This window comes from Thamnophis elegans, chromosome 4 (genome assembly GCF_009769535.1).
Source record: "Thamnophis elegans isolate rThaEle1 chromosome 4, rThaEle1.pri, whole genome shotgun sequence".
In the NCBI taxonomy this organism is placed as follows: domain Eukaryota; kingdom Metazoa; phylum Chordata; class Lepidosauria; order Squamata; family Colubridae; genus Thamnophis; species Thamnophis elegans.
The window spans coordinates 115,929,317-115,946,383 of NC_045544.1; the positions used below are offsets into that span (position 1 = coordinate 115,929,317).

Consider the following 17,067-nt stretch of genomic DNA (forward strand, 5'->3'; position numbering starts at 1 on the left):
CAAAATAAATCAGTCACAACCCAAACAAAACAATTATCCGCAATAAACTATAATTGTAGGTATATTGCCTGGTATCAAAGCATGTGGTTAAACCATGTTCTCTATGTTGTGGATTCAGTCTGTTAAAAGAGCACAACATTGAGAACTGCTATAGGTTTATTGCAAGGATCATTGGGAAGCAGCTTTACAAGAGGAAGATTCTGAACAAGGGAATGTTTTGATTTTTTGTAGGTGAGAAAGTCCTTGAGATTTGCTTAGCTGCCCAGTTTGGATAACTAGGTAGATCCTTATCCTGTCCCTATTAGACAAAGTGGGCCTTTCAGGAGGGGAACACAGTGGGGGAAGTCCATTGGGAAGGAGATGGAATGCTGAGGTCATTAGCAGCTAAGATGGTAAATTGGGATTTTTCTGTCTTGCAATTCCCTTGTTAAGGGTTACTCCTGGGCCGTACTGTGAGTTGGTTCTATTCTTTGGTTAGATGGGATTGCAGGGGGCCTTTATCTGGGATAAGGTGGGTCCATTTGGGTCTAATGGAATTGGGCAAAGAGAGGAATTGGGTTTGACTTTTATCATATCCATCTTATTAGTATCACGGACTTTCAGAAGGGCAGCAGGTGAATAAGTTGTTCTAGTCACTTTATGGATCTTTTTTTTTAAAAAAAATGCGCTTGAGAATTATCCCATAAAATTTGTGTAGTTCCATCACAAAGACTAGACTCTGATTATGAGGACATCAGATGCAGCTGCCCCCAAGTGGCCTCCGCAGACCCTGGAAAGTTCTCTGTTTTACTAAACAGCACAGAAGTGATGCATTGAACATTGCTGGCAGAAGCTGGAATTTGATGAAACATACATATAGGCATAGGCCTATACCAGAGGTAACAGCAGTTGAATGCCAGTACTTCTCCATTTACTGTGCTGGTAGAATGCCATCTGATCACATTAAGATCCCCATACCTTACTAGAAAAGAATGGGCGGTGACTGATCTCTCTTCAAGATGCTTTGATATTTTCGCATGCCATTTGCCGACAAAACCATTTGTTTTACCATTAGCAGGAACAAGTGGCATAACTGGGACATCTTGTAGGGTTACTTTGGCTTTTTTAGATCTTATGGACAAAATTCTTAGTAGCAGCTCTGCTACTGTGGGATAAACCTGTGCTGCTCTTGGCTTTTCAGGTAGCTGTGTGTGTTGAATTTGAGACGTGGTTAAGTACCTCAGTTTGAAAGCAAGCAAATATAAGTAGACAAATAAGTACCATTTTGGTGGGAAAGTATCAACGTTCTGTGTACCTTGGTGTATAGTCATGCGCAGCAGCCACATGACCTTTTACCTTTTTTTAATCTTAAATATCTGAGAGAATTTACTTCTGTCTTGAGAACAACAGTGATGAATCCCTCAAACCCTTTTGAGGATACCCCCTTTTGCTTTGAAAATCTTTTTTTTTTTTTGAGGTCATAAAGATTGCATCTGTAAATAATCCTGAAGTGGATTGTTTTGGTCCTTTCCCAATTTGGATATGGAATTGAAAATATTTATTGCTCCAATGTATTACCCGTCTGTATTTGAATAGAGGGTGTTGCTTTCCTGGCACTCCATATAATGACTTCCTTCTGGACTAAGAAGGTAGGGATTGGGGACATTGTTTTGCAATGGTTTTGTTCCTGCTGAACAGATCCTGCCAATGACAATCTAGTAACCAAGTACTTGTGTCCTTCTCTCCTCAGTTTACCAAACTTTGAATATTGGCAGCAATGTTAGATGCCATAGAGCTGGATAACAGTACAACACCTCACCCAGGCACTAATTGTAATTTGTAGGTCTTCCAAAATACTCTATAATTCAGTGGTATGGCATGATTTAATTTTTATTCTGATACTATGATTCTTTCAATCTTTTTTTCTGAAATTAAATGCACTGAGCAAATAGGATGTAAATGGCATCCCCGTATTTCTCTCTCTTCACCTGGAAGACATCCAACTAAGAGATCCCAATTACAAAGAGATCAAAACCAAATAGCACTGTCAATCTTTTATTTTGGCATTAAAAAAAATAAGTCAGACGTGTACAGTACTGAAAAACAGATCAGGATAAGGGAATGCAGGTTGGGGGCCTAACGTGAGGCCAATAGCTACTTTTAGTTTGGAAGGCAAATGTAGCTCTGGCTTTCACTAATAGTAGTATAGACTTTGGGTGTAGAGCACTTGCCTCTAGCATGAGGTCCCTTATAGTAACACTATGGTCCCAAATGCTTGTGCAGTCATAAATTAGGGAGGACAAGTGCAATTTACACACAGCTGACGAGATCACAGGATCCTGAATAAGTCAGCTTCAAATTATTTTAGAGAGGAACCCCAGATCAACGTGCAGAAGCCTGCTTGCATTGCACATCAGCCAGTGAGGAAACACATATAAAAGGGCACAGTGAAAAATCCAATGGATTTGCAGGGATACACTTCTTACAGCATCCTTGATAGGGGAACAAGATGCTGATGAAGCTACACATTGAAGCTGAGTGAAAGCAACCATGTGACCAAAAGAGATCCTTTCATGGAGCGTCGTGAAGTCAAATCCAAGAGGAAGGTCCCTGAAGGAAGAATGGAGCCGGACGCCTTGGAAGCCTCCCCCTTGCGCCCATGATGCCGCTGCCCACAATGCAGTCACGTTGATGATATTCTTTATATTATTTTATAATAAAAGTATTGCATTTAAAAGAAAAGAAAAGATGGGAAGCAGTATTACAGTGGAGTAAATGCCCTAATAAATACCAATAAATATGAAGGAGACTGTGAATGGGAAGGTAGCAGCAGCAGCAGCAATATTTCCATTCCAGTTGGTGTATTATAGCAGGAAGTGCTAATAAAATTGCACCACTGCTGAGCACTCTAGGAGAGCTTGTAATTATGAAAAGAAAGGACCAGGGCAATAGCATCATGCCTGTAGTCAAGTCAAGAAATAAAGCCTTGTCCAGCAGAATCAGGTCAGCAATCCATGTCGTCATTCTCATACCAGGGCATGGTGCCATCTGTGCCAAAATAACGGTCTCCAAAGTTCCCTAAAAAAAAAAAAAGAATTACATGCTTGTAATAGAAGCAGCTCAGGAACTTCTTTCTGGCCCATGGAAATACCCACCACACTGCAACAAAAAGTGTTAATCTCGCAGACTACAATGTCTTCACCTAAGACAAAAACGATTGTTAAATCAGCTGAACAAAATCACTTATCAGAACACTTATGGTGTGTTGAACACCTACATCAATTTAATCCTCCCCACCCACCTGCGCATGCCTGCGTGACACACCCACCCACATGCCTGCGTGCACAACACCTCCCCAGGTCCAGAGGCTTCCTGAAGCCTGGGGAAGGCTAAAACGGCCTCCCCCGGCCCACTGAAAGCCGTAAACAGATCGTTTCCAAACTTCCCACTGGGGCCATTTTTCCCACTCCCCAGGCTTCAGGAAAGCCTCCAGAGGCTGGGGAGGGATAAAAACGGCCCCAACGAACCAAACAGAAGTTTGGGAATGTGCACTGGAGCCGATAGCTGGCATGCCAGCAAATATCGCTCCACATGCCACTTGTGGCATGCGTGCCACAGGTTCACCATCACTGAGCTAGACAGTGTCTGATCTGTGCCACTCCAGCTCACCAAGCCAGCCAGAGCAAAACTAAGTGTCAGAAAACCACAACTGCTTACCAATGCCAGGGATGATATGGAATTCCTCATTGACTCTCTTGTCCACAGCTGTGGTGATGATATGCACACGGGGAAAAGCATAAGCCACAGAATGGACTCCCATCTCTGCCATCAGCAGGGACAGTAAGAAGATCCGATCCTCTTGTACATCGTGGTCCTGAGAGATACAGCACATGTGAGCAGTCCCTATATGACCCAGAGACTCCATCCAGACTGCAGGTCAAATTATTCTGAATTCTCCAAACCATTTTCAATGACAACTTTAACCATCCATCCCTGACATGCATGCAATCCCAATCCATATTAGTTGTACTCACCAGTCTGTCTTGGCTTACAACATCAAGAACAGAAGAATTCCAACCAACCAGCCAACCACTTATCTCATTTAACTGGTCCTCAACCTACCAGCAGCACCCGAATAGCCATCATGGCAGCAGCTCCTGTAGAGACAGTGCTATCCATCAGGATGACGTAGTCTTCACTGATCTCTTTGGGCAGCCTGAGATAATGCAGCTGGCAAGAGCAGAAAAAAATTCAGGAGAATCATCTTATCCACAACTCAGCCCCATCTCAAAACTATTTAACTCTCTCTTAAAAGACCCCATTCCATCTTTTTCACCTCAGGTTCCCCTGTGTCATGGTTGGTTTGGATGAGAATCTTTCCCAGGCGAATATCTTTGCAGACAGCTGTAAGAGCCTGCTCCATGGTCTCCCCTGCTCTTAGGATAGAGATTCCAGTGATCTATGAAAGGGGAAAACAGTTTTCTTCCAAGATCCTTGTCAATAAGCAACCACTTATATCTAGTGCTGCAAAAACATGGCTATGTGTTTGTAATACAGAGAGAGAGGCCTTGATTGCATGAAGAAAATCCCAGCTGCATCTCCTGCAGCTACTAACCAAAGTAAACTTTTATAAGCAAGATTCACTGAAAGGCCTAATCTGTAGAAAACAGACTGATCTTCACCAGTTTAATGTAAAGAAGGACTGGGGTGATCTGATAGCGGTGTTCAAATATTTAAGGGACTGCCACAAAGAAGAGGGGGGTCAACCTGCTCGCCAAAGCACCAGAAGGCAGCAAAACAAGCAATTCTTTGAAATGAATCAAGGACGGAACCAACCTAAAACTAAGGAGAAATTTCCTAACAAAACAATTAATGAGTGGAACAACTTGCCTCCAGAAGTTGTAGGTGCTCCAACCCTGGAAGTTTTTAAGAAGAGATTGGACAACCATTTGTCTGAAATGGTATACCGTATAAGACGCACTAAGGTTTTGGAGAAGTTTTGAAAAGTTTTGCACTCTGCAAACCTCCCAAAAATGCCGTTTTTTGCAAAAACGGGCCCATTTTTTTCCCCTCCAAAAAAGGGCATGGATAGCCTTTAGGAGGCTTGTAGTGTGTCCCTTGGGGGGGGCAGCCCCCATCAAAATGAGCAAAACACAGCCCATTTTCTGTCAAAAAAGGGCATGCATAGCCTTTAGGAGGCTTATAGAGTGCTCCTGGGGGCTGGGAGGACAAAATTGAGCAAGAAATTGACTCGTTTTTGCTCATTTCTGCCCTCCCCAGCCCCCAGGAGCTCTCTGAAAGCCTCCATAAGGCTATGCACAGCCATTTTGATGAAGGGGGCAGCGTTTCGGGAGGCAAAAAAATGCTGTACTCAGTGTATAAGACGCACCCAGATTTTAGCCTCTTTTTTGAGGGAAAAAGATGTGTCTTATACTCTGAAAAATATGGTATGTGCTTGAGCAGGGGGTTGGTAGACAACCTTCAAGGTCTCTTCCAACTCTATTATTATTATTATTATTATTATTATTATTCTATTAGACTATTGACCTCTTTCTCCTATTCTGTCCTACAAAGATACTACCCCACAGACCCTTTGAGGCAATTAAAAAAAAAATCACTCACCCGCTGCCTGTGAAATCTCTTTCCATCATAAATTGTCCCCTGTGGTGTCTCTACAGTAACTGGCTGAAAAAGTCAAGAAAAATTGCCGGTTGGAACAGAAGGAGCTGACAAGGCCAAATCAGTAATCACGCAGGGCTACTTGCTGAGGCATGCTTGAACCAAAAACTACAAGAATCACCCCATATGCACATAGCAGGTTAGATGGGCTGTGGCATCTCTGTTGGCACTTCTAAATTAAGTGGAGTGTGTCTGTGTGTGGTCTTAAATGAGTGGGAGAAGCCCATACCTTGAGGGGTAGAAAGGAAAGGGCGTGTTCAATCAGCAGCCGCATGAGACGCTTGGAATAGAATATGAATTCATCCCTGCTGGTGTCTTTGTTCCTGCAAAGCAAACAGAAGTAAGAGCAATATTATTCCATGCTAGGATTCCATCCAGAAAATGTCTTTATCTAAAGCAAGCCTGTCACCATTGACTTTTGACAGCTCTGAATTTGCCTATGAAACCCAAGCCTTCATCTTTTCCTTAAGTAACTGATGCTTCTCTCTAGCTGCTACAGACCATTGGACTTTTCCTTCTCCAAAGGCTTATATAGCCTGTCTCAGAGACAAGCATACTCCCACTGACATATCTTGCCTAGTACCTGATAATAGTATGCATCCCCCGAACCTGCGGTGTGCTCTCCAAGACACTTAAGGTTGTTGGCAATGGTTGTCCCTGATGAGCAGAGGCCAAGGCTGCTCTGTGAAAAAATAAGGATGATGAGTCACATGGAAGAAAGAACCAATGCATCTGCTGGGCCTACAATAACAGCTCTGCATGCAAAACATCATTTCTGCTCATATGGTCCCTCCCTCCCAACATTTGTGCACAAAAGAAAGAAAACTGGATCCAAAATAAATTCTGAATATTCAGGTTGTCTTCTAATAAGACAAATAGTGTAACCTAGGACATGACACAGCTTAGGAGCAATTATAAATTGCTCTTCACTCAGCAATTACAGCACACCAAGGTTTCCAATGCCCACTCTTGAAAGTCAGGCACAGCTAAGTTATCTTTCTACTACTGGATTAAAAAACAGGAGCACAGGAGCAGAAAGACACCCGTCCCCCCTAGCCTTGCTCTATTCCCACCACCCCCTCAAAATGGAACACAGTACACAAGGAGAGGAAGGTGCAGCAGGAAATAGCCAAAGGAGACCAAGTGTCCTCACATATGCCAGCGTAGCTTCCTCTGATGCAGGTGCCCAGGCCCAGCAGGACAGAAGAGAGACAGATAGACAGAGTGCGTTAGGAGGGGCAACAAGGCAGCAGCTTCCTGCCTGAGACATGGGGCAGAGGAACAGCAGAACGCTCCCACAGTACCAAAAGGGAGAGCAGCTGGGATCCCAGTAGCTCACTGCAAGTAGTCTTAAACGACTGAATCAACTTCCTCTTCTCCATCCCAACCTCGCTGAAAGGTATACCATTTCGGTGTGCAAATTACACTTGTGGAAATGTGGCTGGAATGTAAAAATGTATTGAAACGCCATTCAATATAGCCCCATATATTATTGTGTATATTATTATACACAAAAGAATAGTGTTGGCAATGAATATTTCCTTGACGTGGAGGAGAAAGTGAGACTTTCACAAGCAGCACCCTTCCTGAGAGCTCTGCGTAGACAACTGCTTCTAAAGAAAGACGGCAAAGGTGAACTCTCAGTGAAAAGAGCAGAATTCTAACATGCTCTAGTGAGGTTCCAAAGCGGCCAGAGGTTTTGCACATGCCCATTAGCGAATCTTCAACCTAAGCAATTGCCTGTATTGACCTCCTTGCATATTCCCACCAGAAACTGCCAGCAATTCTTCCCCAACACCCAGCTGCTCTCCCACTGAGTGGGTGTCAAGAGAACAATAACTAAGATGAAGAAGGTGGGGGAGAGAAGAGGAGAGGAGAAAGGATCTAGCTCTATTTCTTTAAGGGTGCCACCATACCTGACTGTGATTTCACGCTGGGCGGTAGGAGGAGGAGCCCACACCGGGAGGCAGTATTACAAGGCAGGGAGTAGTGGGAAGTGAAACAAAACAGAACAGCCAGTCACTGCACACAGCAACATTTGCCCCAAGGCCAAGCCTAAAATAATAAAATGGTGGCGCCATTCTTCCCCATCTCCCTATTGCTTACTAATTGGGGGACAAAAACCATGTGGTAGGTGGAGCCATCGGGAGTGGAAGAATTCTAAGGACACCCATAAACCACAGCCAGGAATTGGATGCCTTTCCAGGATATAGCTCTTGGCCGGGAGTGAATAGTCCATTGGGCTTATAATAACAAAAAGCAGATACTGGGCAACAAGGAGGAGTAATCATGTGGGAATGGGGCTTTCTGCAGCAGTGATGTTTTTTCCCTCCCCAAGACTGTTTCTCCTCACCTTTTCCAATTGGCTATGAACATGCTGAACAATCAAGTCCAGAGCCACAAAGTTCTCTCCACCTGGAAAAAAAAAAGGGTCTGAAAAGCCAAAGAGGTTCTGAAGTATGGATACCTGCATTTTAGGTAATATTTCTTCATTCCCATTCATAGCTGAATGGCAGGTCTCCATTTTTTAAAAAAAATTCCTATATTCCATAAATCAATCAGTCTGGTTTTAACGTTCGTTAAAGGTCTTTTAAGAGCTCAGTGGCTGAAACGCTGAGCTTATTGATCATAAAGGTCGGCAGTTCAGCAGTTTGAATCCCTAGCACCATGTATGGAGTGAGCTCCCGTTACTTGTCCCAGCTTATGCCAACCTAGCAGTTTGAAAGCATGTAAAAATTGATGTAGAAAAATAGGAACCACCTTTGGTGGGAAGGTAACAAGTGTTCCGTGCACCTTTGGCATTTAGTCATGCCGGCCACATGACCATGGAGGTCTTCAGACAGTGCTGGCACTTCAGCTTTGAAACGGAGGAACAACGCCCCCTAGAGTTGGGAACAACTAGCAGATATGTGCGAGGAGAACCTTTACCGTTAACCCTTAAAGATCTTTAAGGTGCAAATGGTTCCCTTGTTCATAGAAATTAATATTTGTTTGTAATCTCTAGTTACTTTTCAGATGAGAACCATTTTTGATGTGGTGGCTAAGGTGCTGGGCTGGAAAACAGGAGACTAAATTGTAGTCATATTTAGACTATGAAACAGGCACTCTTGTCTGTGCTCAAACTCAAAATTCCTGAGTATCCTACAGTGAGTATTGGCATGTAACACAGCCCAATATTGCACTTTGAACAAATCAAGAACCATTCCTCTTCCTCCTCTCACCTCGAGGCACCACAATGTCTGCCGCCTGCATTGTAGGCTCAATGTACTGCTCAAAGGCTGGCTTCACAAACTTGCTGTACTGCTTGATGACACCTCCCACGTCCCGCCCACGTTCCATGATGTCCCGCTTCAACCGCCGCACGAGCCGTATATCTGAGTCTGTGTCCACAAAAACCTTCATGTCCAAGAGCTGCAGAAGTCACAAAGAAGGGGAAAAACTAGAGACACCGCATCTGGCCAAAGTCTTATCTTAGAATTTATTCAAATGCCTGCATCTTTGAGGGACCTGTTTACAAGTTACTTCCCACAAAACAGATTCATTTATGATACAAATTAAATAGGGAGCCCATTTACCCAAGTTAGTCCAAGTCCTACCCATGTGTGTTATCTTTTCCCTGTTCAGTACCTGTAGAAGCTCCTTATTGGCAAATGACAGGATACCTTCAAATATAACTACATTGGCCCCATAGATAGTTTTCTGCAAAGAAAGGAGAAATAATATGTCAATTAAAGCCAGGGAGAGAAATCAGAACCCAGAAGAAAGCCAGATCTAAGACACTCTTCCTGGGTACAGGGAAACCTCTTACTTACAAGGAACCAAGCTCAATTCCAATATGATGCCCTCCCTTTCACACTAAGTTCTTTCTTGGACCATAAGACTCCACAATATAACAAAGCTTTCAAATGTAATAGTTGCTAATAGAGTAGAGATATTATACCCCTCAGACAGGGTTCGCAACTTGGGAGTCCTCCTGGACCCACAGCTGACCTTCGATCACCATCTGTCGGCTGTGACCAGGGGGGCATTTGCCCAGGTTCGCCTGGTGCGCCAGTTGCGACCCTACCTGAACCGGGAGGCTCTCACAACAGTCACTCGTGCCCTTGTGACCTCTAGGCTGGAATACTGCAACGTGCTCTACATGGGGCTGCCCTTGAAGAGCATCCGGCGACTTCAGCTAGTCCAGAATGCGGCCGCGCGAGTGATTGTGGGTGCTCCTCGGTTCGCCCACATAACACCTATCCTCCACGAGCTGCGCTGGCTACCTGTTGATCTCGGGGTGCGCTTCAAGGTGCTACTTACCACCCATAAAGCCCTTCATGGTAGTGGATCTGGGTACTTGAGAGACCGCCTCCTGCCAATTACCTCCTCGCGACCGATTAGATCACACAGATTAGGCCTCCTCCGAGTTCCATCTGCCAGCCAGTGCTGACTGGCAACTACGCGGAGGAGAGCCTTTTCAGTAGTAGCTCCGACCCTTTGGAACGACCTCCCCGTGGAGATTCGTACCCTCACCACCCTCCAGACCTTCCGCACAGCCCTTAAGATCTGGCTATCCCGCCAGGCCTGGGGTTAAAGATTGGGATCCGTCCCCACCCGAATGATGAATGAATGTTGCTTCTATTTTTTAATTGTGTATTGTCTGTATATGTCATTACGTGTATCCCCTCCCTATAGGTTGTAAGCCGCCCTGAGTCCCCTCAGAGAAAAGGGCGGCCTATAAATAAAAGCAATCTAATCTAATCTAATCTAATATAGCCCTCAAATCACCTATGGCAGGAGGGTCAAACTCGCGGCCCATGGGCTGGATGCATCATGTGCTGGCCCCGCCCGGTTTAGCGAAGGAGAAAAAAAAGTCCTGATACGTCACATGACGACGAGTTTTACACCTTCTACTCCAGTGGGTCTCAACCTTCCTAATGCCGCGACCCTTTAATACAGTTCCTCATGTTGTGGTGACCCCCAACCATAAAATTATTTTATGTTTTCTGTATTTTTTCAAAAATATGTGTTTTCCAATGGTGTTAGGCGACCCCTGTGAAAGGGTCGTTTGACCCCCAAAGGGTTCCCGACCCACAGGTTGAGAACCACTGTTCTACTCCATTAGCAACTATGGAGACAAAAAAGTCTCTAGCAGCACCATTTTCATTCTGCAACCATCAGCTTTCAGGAAAGGGTGATTAGTCATTTCTCCTAAACCAAAATGGAAGGGTCCACTCTATTCCAGAAATATTATTTATTGAATTTATTTGCCACCTTTCTTGTAATGAATGAAATATATTCCTCCTCAGTCTGCTAACTTCCTCCACCTAAAAATAGTTATAGACCCCCCCCTACACTAGCAAGCAAGTGAAATAAGACACCTAATGAGCAGAACTATAATTCTATTATCTTTCTTCAGTCCCCAAAATGAAACAGATCAGGCATTCAATGACTACTATATTATCATAGCAAAAACAGCATAGCCTACTCCAGATGGATCTCTGACATTAGAAAATCAACTAATGACATAAGAAAAAAATTGGGGAGCTCTCTTTTCAGATTTTATTAAATTCTATTCTATTTAGATTTTACTTAGAAATTGCTTTAGAAAAACTTGCATTTCAAAAAGCCAGATGGAATTCATTACATGAACTAGGACAGAAAATACAAAGTGAGACGTTCTGTGAAGACCATTTGTACACTGAGTCAAATGCAGTTTCCCTTCCAAAGATCCTGCAGCATTTGAACCTCATCAGGTTCCAGAAGAAGAAATGTCTGCCAATTCAGGCAAATGTAGTTCAGCCTAACATAAAGAACACCTTTTTAATTTAAACAATGCAGCATTATTTTCACCCATCGAAAGAAGTTTTAATGAAATAAATGGGATGTGCACAAATAGTTCTTTTTTATAAAAACAGGGCTAGAATCAGATTGCATTATTTTTCCTGACTGTGAAAAACTCTTTTTTCCTATAGCTGGAGAAACTAAACTGATAAAATTTGAACCAAATTTGAAAATGTGTGAAATGGATGAGGAATTCTAGGAGCTGAAGTCCACAGTTGAGATACATTGTGAGGCAGATCAATTTAATGTTTTTATGTAGAAAATATACAGTCATTTTAGGGAGATATTGCAGCTCCACATTGGAACAGAAAACCTACCTCAGGAATGAGGAATCTAAGGCTCCCACATGGGAACCATTCATAGAAATTTTCACTATTGGCGATCCTTGGAGCTATGATTCTGCAGTCTCTAGAGGAGCTTGGGTGACTTGCACCTGGCCTATAACAACCCCTCCAACTGCAAGATTCTATGTATTTGTGCAGTTGTAGCCAACTGCAGAATACCAGGTCATGAATACCTTATGGAGCTAATACAGCCTCACAGAAAAGAGCGGAGGGGAAGTCTTTTAATTTCTATAAATTGCTAGGAATAGCAGGACATCCTCCTGTACCTACATACCACTTGTGAAACCCCTTTTTTTTTTTTACTACCGGTTGGGTGGGCGTGGCTTGGTGGGCGTGGCAGGGGAAAGGATACTGCAAAATCTCCATTCCCACTTCACTCCAGGGGAAGGATACTGCAAAATCCCCATTCCCACCCCACTCTGGGACCTGCCAGAGATGGTATTTGCCGGTTCTCCGAAATACTCAAACTTTCCACTACCAGAACCTGCTGAATTTCACCCTTGCTACATACCCACTCCTTGCTTCGGCTATGTGTGGTAAAATCGTAAACAGGAACTTTAACGCTCTTGCCCTCTTTCAGCTTTCGTACGACACTGATGAGCAGGTCAAAATCAAAGGCATCAGGATGGTCAAAGTTGTATTCATTACAAGCAGCTTGTTCTTGCTGTTCTTTGTTCAGCACCTGGAAGAGCACCAGAGACATCAGAAAACAGGGAAAAGAACAGACTGGATCAGTACTGTAGAGGTGGTTTCCTAGACTTCAATTGTCTCACTTCTTCCCATCTCTGCCTTTGAGAGGGGTGGAGTTGAGGGAATTGGGCCAAGATATTTTAACCAGCCCACCTTGTAGAAGCTATCCATGGAGAGGAGCACCACCCAAGGCACATCTAGTGCTTCAATGATTTTGTTGGCCACTGTAGTCTTGCCAGATGCACTGCCACCACACAAGCCTGGGAAAGACGAAAACACCACTAACAAGAAGAGGACAATCTGGAGGAAGAGTCCTAAGACATGTTCCCTCTCCTCTTATTCTTTACTGCCTAGTGTGCCTGGATTTCCAATGACCTCGCCTTCAACCTCCCTAGTGGGAAAGAAGCCAGCATGCAGATCTCACCCAACAGCCATACTCAAGAGTGGCAAGCATAGATGTGGCCCACATAGCACATTACAACTAAACCCGGCAGGCGTGGTACTACCAATGTGGCCAAAAACAGCACAATACCTGATTTTTTTTTTAAAAAAAAAACTTATTTCAGCCTATAACTCTCATTCTATGCAAGAAATTGCAACTTTTCAAGGAGGGAGGAAAAATATGGTACAGAAAATTAGAACCCGGTAGGTATCCAAAGGCAGGGAAACTTGGCACTTCCAGTTATTGGGATAAATTTTAGTTGGAAGCTCCCAATTGCTGGATAAATTTCATAAGGAAATTTATAAAAAATTATAAAATTCAAACAGACCCTCCCCCCCACACACACCTATAGGACAAAAGAAACAGCCACCGATTCCCCTACCAATGACAAAGGCTTCTTTGAAAGGAGTGCCCGTCTCGTTGTACCATGGCGGCCGCCCAGCCGTGTAGATGGTGCGCTTGCTGGTCCAAAGCAGCGGCGGCTCCGTTTTCGACTGGCTGGTGGTTCTTTTCCGTGGGGAAAGCGACGGCGTGAGCGGCAAGCGGCCGACAAGGCCGTTCAGGGCGGCTCCTTTGCTCCCGCTGAGCCGGAGGGAAACCGACACATTAGGGAAGGCTATTCTCGCCCCGCCCGACAAAGCAAACCTTGCACGGTGCAGCTTCTTCCGCGCTTCATCCCGGCCACCTGCAATCCGCGCCAACCCCGTCATGCACCGTCTCCGGAAGCATCCGGGGCTCGGCTGCTCCCAACGTGTCTCCGGGCTTAGCTAAGCAATGCAATGGGAGGCGGAAGAAGTACGTGGCCGTGACTGTGGAGAGGAAATTTTAAACCGGGTGGTAGTGGTGGGGGGGGAACCTTTCCAAGGGGAGCCGGACAAGGGACGGCCGCGAACTGGCTCGGGATCCGCCTGCGATGCCCCCACCCGGGTCGCTCTCCCCGCACCGGTTCCTCACCTGCTGCGCCGCGTAGCCGGAACAGCTTCGTCGACCACGCCGTCGGCAGACGCCATCTCGAGCACGCTCCCGCCAGTCCTCTGCCTGCAGCCGCACAGCTCGCCGGGAGAAAGCCGAGGCGTGGCCCCCGTTTTGGCGCGGCCGGTGCCGCCCCTGCACTGCGAAACGTCAAGTTCCAGGAAGACCATAGAGAAGAAAAGACGAGGGGGCGGGGTGGAGGCGGACCTTATTGTCGAGACTCGGAGCTTTCCCCTTTGGGGAGGCCATTTTCCAGATCTGTGCGGAATTGCGGGTCGTTCCTTGTAGTAGGAATTGAAGCCGACCCGCTTTCATCCGCCGGCACTCTGAGTGACAGCCAAAATGCCTGCTAGCAAATGAACACACATGGTGTAACTTTCCTGGGTCACCGCCCGCTTCGTCTAAATCACGGAATATAATTTTTAAAAAGAAGTGTCATGTCACAGCTAGGTGTAAAAAGGGAGGGGGAAGACATGTCACAGCTAGGTATGAAAGGGAAGCGAAGGTTATCTGTAGGGACAGCCATAAGGGATGCAGTTAGCAGTAAAATAAGAAATATTTACCATTCTTTCCATTTTAACTGCTTTCCCGAAAGGGGCGATTGTGCCATCCATTGGAAAAATGTTCTATATGGTAGTTGCTGTTAAGGGAAAGTATAAATGACCGCTCTCCCCTGGTCTATTTGAGGCAGATAGTCCTGCAGATATCTGGGTGCTAAGCTAGATAGAGATATACTGATATAATCAGTATTTTGAATTGTATGCAGCTGTGTATTGGTTATTAGAGCCTGCAGCATTGATGTAGTAATAGTCTAAATAGCAGTGGTTTGCACCTAACAACAACCAGGCTACTGCATCTTGAACTAAAACGGTAGCTTGTAATCATCAACTTCATGCCATAATTATATAAATTTCTAACAATGTAACTAAGGCTGCTAGCAACTTATGGTGTCTTCGTAGCACCATCCAGTCATATAAAGTGTTATAAAGTCTACCCTCATTTTGGCACAACAACAAAGCATTATTTCAAACATTGAATCATAATGGGAGAACACCAAGCAAATGTTAGGACACTGTTTCTCCACCTCAGCAAATTTAAGATGTGTCATCTCCCAGAATCCTTCAGCCAGCACTGCATTATGCACAGTGTATGATCCTATCCAATATCATGTTTGTTGATATTTCAATTGATTACAAGGAAGGATACTTTTGGAAAAAACTTGTTCATTCTTCTTAAGCAAGACTTGAGCTTCCATATCATTACATGCTAACCATGATGGAGCAGGGCAAGACATATCTAAGTCCAGTGGTTTGATTCTCACATTAGCGAACCAAATTACCTCTGGAGTACTGCAAGCAGCAGACTTAGATATATCCCTACATTGCTCTTTTGCAATTACTAGTTTAAGGCAGGGGTGTCAAACTCACATCATCAGACATCGTCACATGATGTATTGGGACTTTCCCCCCTTTGCTAAACCAGGAGTGGGCATGGATTGTGGGGCTGTGAGTTTGACACCCCTGGTTTAAGGCATGCTGGCCTCAAACTAGAGGCAAATTGAATTTTCAGTACCAATAATTATTCTATCTATATTCCTGGGAACAGTTTCAAAACACTCTAAAGGTTGGTGAGATAAGATTTTTTTTCTTCCTGGATACAATTCCAATTTTCTTTCAGCAAAGCTTATTTCTCTGGATGTCTAATTACCATTTTATATCATTCTCATGCACTGTCTTGAGGAGCTGGACATTGAAGGCACCGTTTTTACTCCTATCTCAAAGGTGGTTTCCTGAACATTGTCTTGAATATTATGACTGTGTTCCATCTATTGAGCTGTTAAGTGTCACAAGGTTTATTTCTATCCTCCATATTTTTAATAGTGAAATGAAGTTGTTATGATTGAGTGGAATACTAATGGTGCTGTTCAAAAGACAACTGGAATTTTTTGTTTTTTTCTTTGAAAATGTTCTGAACTTCTTAGATGAGAAGCAAAATATTTTCAAGGAAAAACAAAACAAAAAAAGGCCTGTTGCTTTCTGAAAAACACCTTTGGGACAACCATGATTTGTTGGATGCTTCTCAACATTTTCATTTATTTTGGCAAAACTATATTGCTTACACATATTTTTCCAAATTAAATTCAAGGTGCTTGTTTGGCATACAAGATTGGGGGCGGGGGGTTACTAGAAGAAGTGGCTTTTCCTAGAGGTGATGAACAATAATCTTTCAGATTACCAATCGAGAAAGAGGTTTAGCTAGAATTTACTAAGGTAATGAACTTCTTGGTAAATACTTGCAAACCGTTTGGACTTGCAACTTCCTGCTATAGCCTCCTCACTGATTTTGGTTCTTGAAAAATGTCCTGCCTTAGGCACAAAGCCAACTGTAATCCTGGGCCTGTTACTCTCTCACAGGCCTAGAAAGAAGGCAGTGACAAACCACTTCTGAAATCTTGCAACAAAACTGCAGTGACTACCATAATACAGGCAGTCACCAGGAGTCAGCACTGACTTGAAGGCAGCATCTGATATCTGACCACTTTTTCTGTCTTGTTTTATGCTTTGAATATATTGAAAGAAGTTATTATTCCTCTAATGTTGAAGCTGATTAGGTAGAAATCTCTAATTTTCACACCAGTGACAACCATTTTGTAAACAAGGGACAGATGGCACTGGAACAAATCTTCAAGGTTGGTAAACTAGTAGCCATATGTTTACTGACTCAAAAAAGTAGGAGTGGGAGTGAGATCCAGAGAAGAAGACAAAATTCAAGGATAAAAGAGGTTCTTGCAGAAGGAATTGGGCTTTGAGGGATGAATCCATTTGCATTTATACTGTTACAAACTCAGAATGGAGTGAAGAACTTTTGTCTGAATGGTTTGATCATCAGCAACATAGAAAGATGAATCTGCGGGCCTATGATTGAATAGGGTTCAATGTGTTATGAGAAGGTTAATACCAAGTAAAGATACAATGCAAATACAATATTAGCGTTTGTATTGGTCTGATTACGTATATTATCTGAAGCTAATCACTAGATAAAATTTTTGAGGACCAGACAAGTTTAATAAACACTGATTGGCAACATGTTTGAATACTGTATTAAAAAAGCTTTTCTGGACAAAAATATTTACCA

The 17,067-nt window shown here is 43.8% G+C and overlaps 1 protein-coding gene across 2 annotated transcripts; it reads right to left on the bottom strand.

Annotated features, from left to right (window-relative positions):
• Window positions 1–2,018: 2,018 nt before the first annotated feature.
• On the bottom strand, window positions 2,019–13,993 carry LOC116507877 (uridine-cytidine kinase-like 1). 2 transcript variants are annotated; one of them, XM_032216250.1, is made up of 15 exons: window positions 13,915–13,993; window positions 13,343–13,769; window positions 12,672–12,778; window positions 12,340–12,510; window positions 9,286–9,357; window positions 8,880–9,069; window positions 8,012–8,073; window positions 7,575–7,591; window positions 6,242–6,340; window positions 5,888–5,981; window positions 5,602–5,664; window positions 4,316–4,438; window positions 4,102–4,209; window positions 3,697–3,853; window positions 2,019–3,057 (listed from the first exon to the last, which is right to left on the bottom strand). In XM_032216250.1, exons 2-15 carry the CDS (start codon window positions 13,668–13,670, stop codon window positions 2,984–2,986), a joined length of 1,665 nt encoding a protein of 554 aa, XP_032072141.1. In that variant the 5' UTR covers window positions 13,671–13,769; window positions 13,915–13,993; the 3' UTR covers window positions 2,019–2,983. The 2 variants fall into 2 exon arrangements, with proteins under 2 accessions (XP_032072141.1, XP_032072142.1); XM_032216251.1 differs by lacking the exons at window positions 12,672–12,778; window positions 13,915–13,993 and having other exon boundaries at window positions 13,343–13,515.
• Between the last annotated feature and the right edge of the window lie 3,074 nt (window positions 13,994–17,067).